The following is a 9,775-nucleotide window of genomic DNA, read 5'->3' as shown; positions in this document are numbered from 1 at the left end:
CGTTCTTTTCAAGAACCAAGTATGAGTTAGCGGATCGCAATCCGCTTACTCCAAGAGTAATTATTGTCTTCCCAAGACTAATCGACTTTTCGTTTTGAAATCCAAAACTGATTTCTATTTATTTTTTTATTCTAATTTTAAAAGTTTCGATTTTCCTAAATATACTATATATAGTAGAATCTAAATACATGCATAAATACTGGCTACCTAGCCACATACCGTATTCTTGTTTGGGTGCAGTCACACCATGCACGTCTCGTGTGACAAACACCCCTGTTACCAGGGTACGTGTAACCCCGTTACGCGCTCGCTGCGCCGTGGTGGGGCCTCCAGACATCTATGTATTGGGGCCTTCAGCTCAATCAGAGAACGTTTCGCGCTCGGATGTCATTTCGAAGAAGAGCTCTCTGACCCACAGGGTACCGCGAGCGCTCGCGAGTACCGCTTCAGGCTGGATCAGCAGTGGCTGGAAATCTCTTTGTCCTCATAGGGGACACCTAATGCATCATGGTATGGCAAAAGAGCATGTAACGCATTCCTCTAATTTATCGCTCTGCGGTTGGTCCGTTTTGGGTATGAAGTTAATTTTTCTAAGCAACTCTTAACAAAATTTAATAAAGCAGCGAATTTCAATATGCGGTGTTTGTTAGCGGAAATATATGTTGCGCGAAACTTTATCGTGAAACAATTTGACCGTATTGTGGTGTTTCTGTCATCACGTTTATCACTAGTCTAACACAAAACAAATAGAATATGCTAGGTTCTGATCAAAAGATGTCCGTTCCATGTATTCCGTGCTCTCCAAGTGTTCTCAAAAGTATATTTATCCGTCGCGAATGACAAGCTCGCCGTCTCTTTCAACAGAGCAAATAGCTCCTAAGAAATATAGGCAGGATGCGTTGGCTTCACTGCTACGTAATATTATCGACAATGCACCTTCGCACATGTCAATCGTCCTCCTCTCTGCTCGGTCGTAATTAGCGGTATCCTTTCATTTGTAGAACGCAAATAAGTTGTAACTGATATACGATGAGATTGTAGTCCTGAAATTTTATAGCATGCATCCCTATAGGATTGCTATCCAAGCTCGCTATTTAGCCTGCGCTTGAACTATTCCGGTCACTCAATTCAAATTGAGTGTCATTTTGCCCAAAGAGCTTTTCTACACCGCACAGTCCAAGATTCGCACGGTGGTACCGACTCAGCTGCACATCACATCGTGTAAGGATGGCCAGTCTTTCGTAAGATGATACCTTTTCTATTCTACTCGCGACTTACAATCGCATGCCTTCGTATAAATTTTCATTGGAGACTGCGATACACAGTCGATCTTCTCCATCCCATTAGATGTGGTACTTGTGGTCCGTGGCTCGAACTTGAGAATGTCTGCATCAAAGAAGTGAGTCCCACGGTCGTAACTTACGGTCGCTGTTGATACACTAGGAGACCGAGATATACTGTCACGAAACTCTACCTGGAGACTGCAATTTATAGCCACTTCTGGCCTCCATGCTTTCTCCAGGGCTTATAGCAGTATCACTGCTCATTATTTTAAAGTTCAGATCTAATGCGCAAGCCACTTCAAACGCATCCGCACTCTTGCAGAGTTGCGTGCATGACTCACCAAAAGAGAAATATTTTGAAGCACCTGCCTTATTCAATGTCTTGCTGATCAATGGCTTAATTCATTCCAGTAACGCCATACTGAAAAGGATCGTATTGCAGATTCTGGGCGATACAGCGTTCCGCGCTGTAAAGGTCCTCAAACTATATATCCATTTTCAAAATAGCCTTTGAAACTTCAGTCAGTTTCCCAAATGTAAGAGGCAATGGATATTGTATCCGAATTTAGCACCAAAATTGCCGCCGCGCACTGTCTGGTGCTTCTAAGTGGTAGAAATCGAGCGTAATATTCACGATACTTAGAAATTCATCAATCCTTTTTGCGGCTTCACAAAAACCAAGACATTTATGTCAACAGTCAACGACCCTGGACTATTTGCCTCACCTCATCTAAAGAGATACCGCTTTTTTCAAAGGCAACCTTGGCCTTCAGGAGGAATATCTGAACTCAGTCTTTGCAGTCGGCAGCACTGCGCCCACTAAGAGCTATTCACTCGTAGATAAAGTGACCAGAATGGTCTTATGGATTATAAGCCTCTCTTCAATACCCTCACAGAAGCTTTTACTGAGCTCAAATTATTCCTATGGAAATTTGCACGATGGTTTTGTCATTATAAAAATCAGACTGGTATCAGAAGAGGGGCTCGATCAGTATATATGTAATGGAAGAGTACCCTTGAGGGTATCCGGCCTTCTGTTCCTCCGCCGGCAGTTGGTCAGGGTGGTTCTTAACGTGCCTCGCTAACGCATCCTTAAAATATGACCCCGCCTCTAGGCGGTCAAATAACGTTTCAAAACCTTCTGGTCACCAATTGTTCCATCGAGATCCAAGATGGAAAAAAGCTTTTTACACTAGTCTGTTTGTCTCGGGAACCATTATTTATACACTTAGTGTTCCATCCTCGCAGAGGATGCAGTATTAACTCGACTTAGTCGTGGGGTTCTACAAGTGCTACGGAGTGCAACGGGGTTGTCGCGCATGTTGCACGGAGAAAGCTTTGACTCCCAGAGTCCACGGTAACGCACAGCGGTTGGGTTTATGCGCTCCGACCAGATGCGGATCGAGAGCCTCAGGTAATCAACATCGTCTGTTTGCAATGATATATTACAGAATCTGCCCCGTTATTTGGCAGCTCATTTAAGCATAGCTGCTTAATCAGGCGGTAACTGAGGTACTAAGAATAAAAGCTGTAGGATGTAGCAAAGCCGCAGCAACCGCAGCCACACAGCACTTAGGGGTGCATTGTGGGAATTACTGTTCGATAGCAGCAAATAACCGCGACACCACATTTGTAACGTTTTAGCTGACGCGGCTTTGCATCTTTACATCGTTGCCTCACGAACCTCGTTGAACAGACTCCAATCTGTGTGAATGTGTTATCGTGCTACCTAAGCTGCTCGTTAATGAACGCACAGGGGACTACTTTTTCCTGTACGCGGAACCAAAGTAAGTTGTATAACACTGCCTCAATTTATAAAGCAGTATTTTTAAATTTGAAGGTAGGAGGAGCTTTCACGCGCTCTGTAGTGTCACTAATGACATTATATCGTTAGAACGCGTTACTCGCCAAGTAGAATGTTGTGTTCGCAAATTCTTGTCTTTTGTATCTGCTTGTCATTACTTGGTGCACAATATTCTGTTGATTACAGAAGCTTAAACGATTTGATGATTTTCAACTGGATAAAACACTCTTAAATGGTAATCACTCAAGTCAAATGACTTTAAAGCGTGTTGACCCACTCAGTGGCTGCAGCAGCTCAGCAACAATTTACGAGGTTTGATGATTTCTTATCGTGATTCTACGTAATACAACGTAGCTCATGATCGAGTAGGATATCAATGGTGTTTTGTGGACTTTCATGCTTAATTACACAAACATCTCATTCGGGACGTACGGGTAAGATGTGGTGAGCAATTAATATTGAAAGGCAGTGTGATAATGATGTCAAAGTTTAGCAACAACAAGTTTTATATGATGCAATTGATTCAAGAGGATGGACAATACATGGTTTTTCGAAAGTGGGGTCGTGTTGGAGCCAAAACTCCGCAGGTGCGTCATGCAAACTGTCGCTGTGTCGTTTTCTATTTATGCTATCAAAATGAGTCATGATTGATAAATAGCGGGCACTAGAGCGCTATAAAACATCTTTGGCAAAAGCACAGGATTCTTTTACAAAGAAATTTCTGCTTAAGAGTGGGAACGAGTGGCCGCTTTCTGGACCATTCAAAAAGGTAGAGGGAAAATACGTACTCGTTGGTGAGTATTTGAAGGAGTTCGTGGCTGAATGACGCTTTTCTTCAATATTAATCTCATTTTACTTATACAGAACTTGACAATCAAGAGTTGGAGGAAGACGAACAGCTATGTGAGGCTGAAAAGGAAGACGAGGTGGCATCGACTTTGCATGAAACCATCCAAGACGTTTTGAAGGTTTGTTTTATTTTTGCTTTCAACACTAATAAGATTATGGATTATAAGCTAACGAATGCTCTCAGCTCATATGTGATGCTGACTTGATCACACAAGAAATGGCGAATATGAATCTAGATTTAAAGCGTCTACCATTAGGTTGATCTTTTTAAAGATGTGATTACTGATTACGTTGTGTTTCACGCTTAATTTGGATTGCATGATCAGGGAAGCTGTCAAAAACACAGATATCGCAAGGTTATGCGTTGCTACAACAACTCTCCCAGGCACTCAATGAGATTGAAGAGCTCAACAAAATTAATACTGAAACGAAGCCTTCTGCTCGACGGTCTCGCGCTCGCCATTCTTCTCGGTTAGAAAAATTAGCAAATCAAAGCACAAGTCAGCTCCGCCGCCTGAAAAACAGTTTGAGAATAGCTTGTCAAGTGACTTCTATACACTAATTCCTCACAACTTTGGCCGAAATTTGCCGCCCATGATCGATTCACTGGATGAAGTAAAGCTGAAAATCGATTTACTAGAAGTGCTGGCAAATCTCGAGATTTCGCAGAAGTTGCAAATTGAATTGAAGACGAATGCAAGGAAAAATGCTGATGTCAGGCTAAACTCACTAGATGTTCAGTATAACATGCTCAATGTCGAAATGGTACCACTTTTGAAATCGACCGAGGAATACAAGATCATCGAAAAGTAAGAGCATGATGAAAGTGATTCGTTCGTAATCGTTAATAAGTTTCATTACAGATATGTCAAGACCACGCATGCTCCGACTCACGTGCAGTATAAGCTGCAGATTAAATCAATTCTTGAAATATCGCGCGCCGAAGAAGATAAATTTAAGGACGTATTCCAGTCTATTACCAACCACAAGGTATAATATCTGCTTCATAACATCAATGTGACGTTCTAAAAAGGCTATTGTTGAATTTGTGCAGTTACTATGGCACGGATCTCGTCTCTCGAACGTCATGGGTATTTTGTCAAAAGGACTTCGAGTGGCTCCAGCAGAGGCACCGAACAATGGGTACATGTTTGGCAAAGGGGTGTGTCAATTCTTTCAGAAATTGTTATGCTACTAGGTGCTGATCAGGACCCGTCGGTGCTTTTGTTAGATCTACTTTGCCGATTCAGTTTCCAAATCCGCAAATTATTGCTGGACGACGCCTGAAAATCCACAGGTTTGTCAGTGAGATCGATGATCAGGCTGGTTATCTCACAAAACTCGCGTGTATACGGAGCACAGGGCGTGTTGATTTTAGCAGAGGTGGCCTTGGGTGTACTCTACAAAGCTCAAAAAGCAGAGGATCTAACGTACACAGCCTTGAAGAAAAACAAACGATGTGATAGCACGCATGGAGTTGGACGTATGGTCGCATCTGAAGAAGACCACGTGACCATGTACGACCTGAAGTAATGTTGTGTTTGTCAATTGATGTAGTGCCTCATTGATCGAATTCTATCATAGGGCCGACGGCGTAGTTGTACCCACAGGCAAATTACTACCATCGAACAGCTGTGGCCCGCTGCTCTACAATGAGTTTATTGTGTACCGAAAAGAGCAAGTTAAGCTGAGATATCTCGTGAACCTTGACTTTCTTTATGGAGAAGCGAATGAGGCCATCTGAATACTAGCAGGTTTAGTTTGTTTCAATAAATAAATGGGTCCTTTTGTTTTATTCTTTAAGTGCGTGGCCCTTCGATCCAAAATTCGTACGCGGCCTTGATACTCCAACTTCGCGCTGAGGTCATAGGCTCTCACAGTAAAATCTTGCGACTAAAAGGTCATGACATCTTTTGCGTAGCCAAAAATTGATTTTATCTCCAAAGCTGTGCTATAGCTCCTCATGACATTGTGCAAGGGGAAAGCTGAAGAGTGCAATGATCTTGTCTACTAGCTCCAGAAAGTATTGGTCTACTTGTTTCTCGCCTTATCAAAATAGTGTCTCAAAACAGCGGGAAGCCAGAAATTACGATTTGTCATCAGGTGTATGGATCAGACTGAGTTAGGAGTTGCATACGTACTGAAATGCGCGAAGCTCATTATCAAACGAATGTTGGAGACGAGTGAATATGGCCTTTCTTCTTTATTGTGGTAAACTTCTTCTCAGTCAACAAAGATAGGATTGATAGAGCTTGAAGGCTTTACCTGTGTTTGTATTTATGTGTAAACAACTTATTTCGAGCGTCATCGTACACATAGCTTGTCAGATCAGATGATAGCTGCCAATGCTTCAGCACTTCGTTTGAATTATTGACAACTTTTCTTGATCGCAAAACCATTAGTCTGAAAAAAGCGATTGCTGCAATTTTTGCCATATGAATGGAGATCTGTGCATGTTTCGATGAAAGCTCCAGTTTGGCTCACACGGATGGTGATCGAGCAAAAAACGGTTCAAAAAACATTCTAATGATAATCCATTCTAAGGTCGCATTTTCAGAGCTGGTGATAAACGTATCCGACCTCTAGATCACCAATCGCGCTTCATTTTCGAAGGCAACTATAGACAGAAGCTTGTCAACCAAATCTTTTTGATTGTAGAATATATAAGTGAGCACATTGTGTTCCGTCCAACAGTTTTACACGTTAGCTCACTCACGAAAGAAGATTACCCCCCTCAAGATAAAGCATTTCTTTTGGTTTATATTTCAAGCATCACAATCATGTCTAACAAAACAAATATTCCGCTTTATCATCTAACGTTAGGGGATGCATACCGTGAGGCTAGCATCCTTTGTGTCTTCCCTACAGAGTCTAGTTTTCGTTATATGTATCAGTATCGTTCATGATGTTACCATACCTGACCGTGGCTCTAGGTTAACGTATACGTACTCGATTACAATGTCAATTAAGACACGTCGCGATACTGCAGTAGAAGTTGTGAGATTCTGTGGTAATCATGCAAAAAGTCTGATACAAAGAAATGGTCAAATCGAAGTCTTTCGCACATGAATGAAGCAAAGCTATGAAAGCAGACGGCAAGCACACATGAGAGAATTTTATTTTGAATTCTTAGGCCACGACATATAATCGGCATACCCCCAGTGGACTCTCGTTCGCTGGCTGGCTTTTGTCGGAAACTCAAAAGTCAAAATTCGCGGTTGAAAGACACATAATTACATTACCAACCGCACGCGACATTGCTTAAGTTTAGGGCCACGAGATAGCGCAGCTGAACCTGCTCGCGGCGATACACAATAAATTCGTTGTAGAGTAAATGCTGATTGCCGCTTACTGGTTTGAGAGTTCCTGCTGGCACAAGCACACCATCAGGAAGCGTCTCAAACTCGTTTTCGGCTGGTGCCATGCGTCCAAGTCCATGTGTGCTGTCGCATCCTCGCTGGGTTTTAACCATTGTGTAGTCCAGAAACTCACCGTTTGGCGTCTTGTACGATTTTCCTAATGCGACGTCAGCAAGCAGAAGTATCGCCTATATGTAGTCAAATAATTTAACCAGTCATCTATAGCATATCGATGGATAAGTATAACCTTTGATGTCGCGCAGCAATAATTTGCTGATTTTGCCAAAGCATCAGCGAAGTACAACTACAAAGATAGTTTTGGTGTCATTAGACTCATTGAACAACTCTGTCAAGCAACGTACTCCTTTGCCGAATTGATATCCATTCTTTGGGGCTTCAGGTGGAGCTATGCGAAGACCTTGCGATAAAATGCCGACGAAATTTGACAAACGAGAACCGTGCCATAGCAACTGCAATAAATTGTCAGCATTCTCACAAATGCTCGAAAGATTCACATACCATATGATTATCAAGAGATTCGAGGATCTCTTTGTGAGAGTCTTCATCAGGCCGAGATATTTTGAGAACAGAATCGATGGTGAATTGGCTACCATTACCTGTATTCTGAATAAATCTATCAACAAAAATAGTTAAATTGCCAAGGTTTTCGAATACCAAGCATTTGCCGTACTTTTGAATGATCTTATACTCCTTTTGACTGTCACTCAAGGGCTCCATATGTGTGTTCAGCATCTTGTAGTGAATATCAAAAGGATGAATAGCAGGTTCACTTGGTTTCTCAGCCTCTTGTTTCTGTAGCATTTGTGAAATTTCCAAATTTGATAGAACTTCGAGCAGTTCCAATTTTGATTTTAGATCGTCCATTGAATCGATCACTGGAGGCAGGGAACGTCCAAAATCGTGTGGAATAAGCGAGTAGAACTCACTTGATAGTGTATTAAGACTAGCACGAAGCGATGACAGGCTTCTGCTGGTAGCTGCGGTTGGGCCTTTCGCTTTTGCCTTTGCCTTTCGTCGACTCTTAGCCCGAGCTTTTGTCGTCTTAGGTGTTGCTTTAGCGGTCGACAACTGCTCAATATCTTCAAGAGCAGCCGACAGACGCTGCAAAATTTCATAGCCCTGTGTAATCTGTGCTTTTGATAGCTTCCCTGCATGGACAAGGCAAGTCATGAAAGATATTTCAGTCGTTCAAGTATGCTGACTTTACCGAGTGGAAAACGCTTCAAATCCACATTCAGGCTCACCATTTCTCGTGTTACTACCTCTGGATCACAGATAAGCTGACATCATCAAATAATAGTCAATACCCAATAGATAGAAAAAAATCAATTCTTCGAATCTACCTTAACGATATTTTGTACTTCTTGAGGAAGTTTGGACGTCACAACATATTTCTCCTCCAACTTTGTATTAGCTGATGGTACACTCGCCTCGTTGTCGTCCAGTTCTAACACGAAATTGTTCCATTATGTCGTTCAAGAGAATGCTGAACGATGTAATCTGACTCACCAACTAGGTAATATTTGCCTTTCTTGCGAACAAAGGGCTGCATCACTGGCCAATTATTACCACTCTTGGACCGAAAAACCTTTTGAAATGCTCTTTCAGCGAGCTCTGCAGTTGCATAAAAATTCGCTTGTGACTGTGGACTCGCGACACCCACACGGCCCCATTTGCGGAAAACTATGTAGTTTCCGCGGTCAAAGATAAGTTGTCCTAGATAATATTTGTTGTTGCTTGCAGCAGAGAAAAAATCGTCCGTCAGACTTTGATAAAACGACTGCACTGCTTGACATACATACCCGTAAGTGCCGTAAGAGATATCGGTCAAATTTAGCATGAAGGTCCAGCGCACACCGTCTGCGTCCTGTCACAGTGAAGAAGTGAGTAATCGGATGAAGAAACGATACCTGATGCTGTGTACACGATAAATCTTAGCATCAGTGGTGCAGTGACTCAGGGGATCGACAATTGTGGCAGTTGATGTCATGACTGCTGATTGAAAAGTGACTAAAAATCGTTGAATGTAAAGCGACTTGAAAGAAGAATCACGCACGTAAACGAACTCAACTGACTGAAATTTTTTTTGAAAATCTTCGCCATCAACGTGAAGAATTGTTAAAGTAGTTAAACCAGTTTGATCTTTCATCGCTTGCATACATAGAGACAGAATGTTTTTCAGCTTTAATAAGATTTGTTTGCTCTTAAAAAAATCTGATTAAAGCTCTTGTCTCTTAACTGAAGTGAGACTTTGAGACTATCGGCTGAATTTTCTATTGCCCTTCGAGTAGTAAATAATATTTCAGCTCAACGCTTTAACTCAGGCAGGCCGGTAATCATTTAGTTGTGACCCATTCGACAAACTAATGAGTGACGAGAACATAAGTGCGTCAGAGATTTGAAGCTGCATATTCCGTACTGATAAAGCAAGAGGTTTTGCACTTAGACTTTGAAAATAT

At 42.0% G+C, this 9,775-nt stretch overlaps 2 protein-coding genes across 2 annotated transcripts; one reads left to right on the top strand and one right to left on the bottom strand.

The window, feature by feature from the left end:
- Positions 1-2,662: 2,662 nt before the first annotated feature.
- On the top strand, positions 2,663-5,680 carry PHALS_05696 (poly polymerase catalytic domain containing protein; the record flags this gene model as incomplete). The annotated part of the gene is made up of 17 exons (XM_024719281.1): positions 2,663-2,697; positions 2,825-2,915; positions 2,980-3,070; positions 3,124-3,194; positions 3,274-3,399; positions 3,457-3,521; positions 3,581-3,674; positions 3,746-3,881; positions 3,952-4,055; positions 4,121-4,193; positions 4,263-4,407; positions 4,473-4,745; positions 4,800-4,926; positions 4,991-5,098; positions 5,168-5,233; positions 5,299-5,453; positions 5,521-5,680. The coding sequence occupies 17 exons, from the start codon at positions 2,663-2,665 to the stop codon at positions 5,678-5,680; spliced, it is 1,920 nt and encodes a 639-aa protein (XP_024584595.1).
- Positions 5,681-6,901: 1,221 nt separating this feature from the next.
- PHALS_05695 (poly polymerase catalytic domain containing protein) lies at positions 6,902-9,465 on the bottom strand (the record flags this gene model as incomplete). Its single annotated transcript, XM_024719280.1, has 11 exons — positions 6,902-7,016; positions 7,093-7,120; positions 7,183-7,483; positions 7,543-7,599; positions 7,658-7,765; positions 7,815-7,929; positions 7,987-8,464; positions 8,524-8,596; positions 8,660-8,763; positions 8,826-9,183; positions 9,241-9,465. 11 exons carry the CDS (start codon positions 9,463-9,465, stop codon positions 6,902-6,904), a joined length of 1,962 nt encoding a protein of 653 aa, XP_024584594.1.
- Positions 9,466-9,775: the final 310 nt, after the last annotated feature.

The sequence above is a fragment of the Plasmopara halstedii genome (genome assembly GCF_900000015.1).
Source record: "Plasmopara halstedii genome assembly, contig: Scaffold_2904, whole genome shotgun sequence".
In the NCBI taxonomy this organism is placed as follows: domain Eukaryota; phylum Oomycota; class Peronosporomycetes; order Peronosporales; family Peronosporaceae; genus Plasmopara; species Plasmopara halstedii.
Note: the sequence above shows the minus strand (reverse complement) of the source record. Positions and strands in the feature narration are given on the sequence as shown.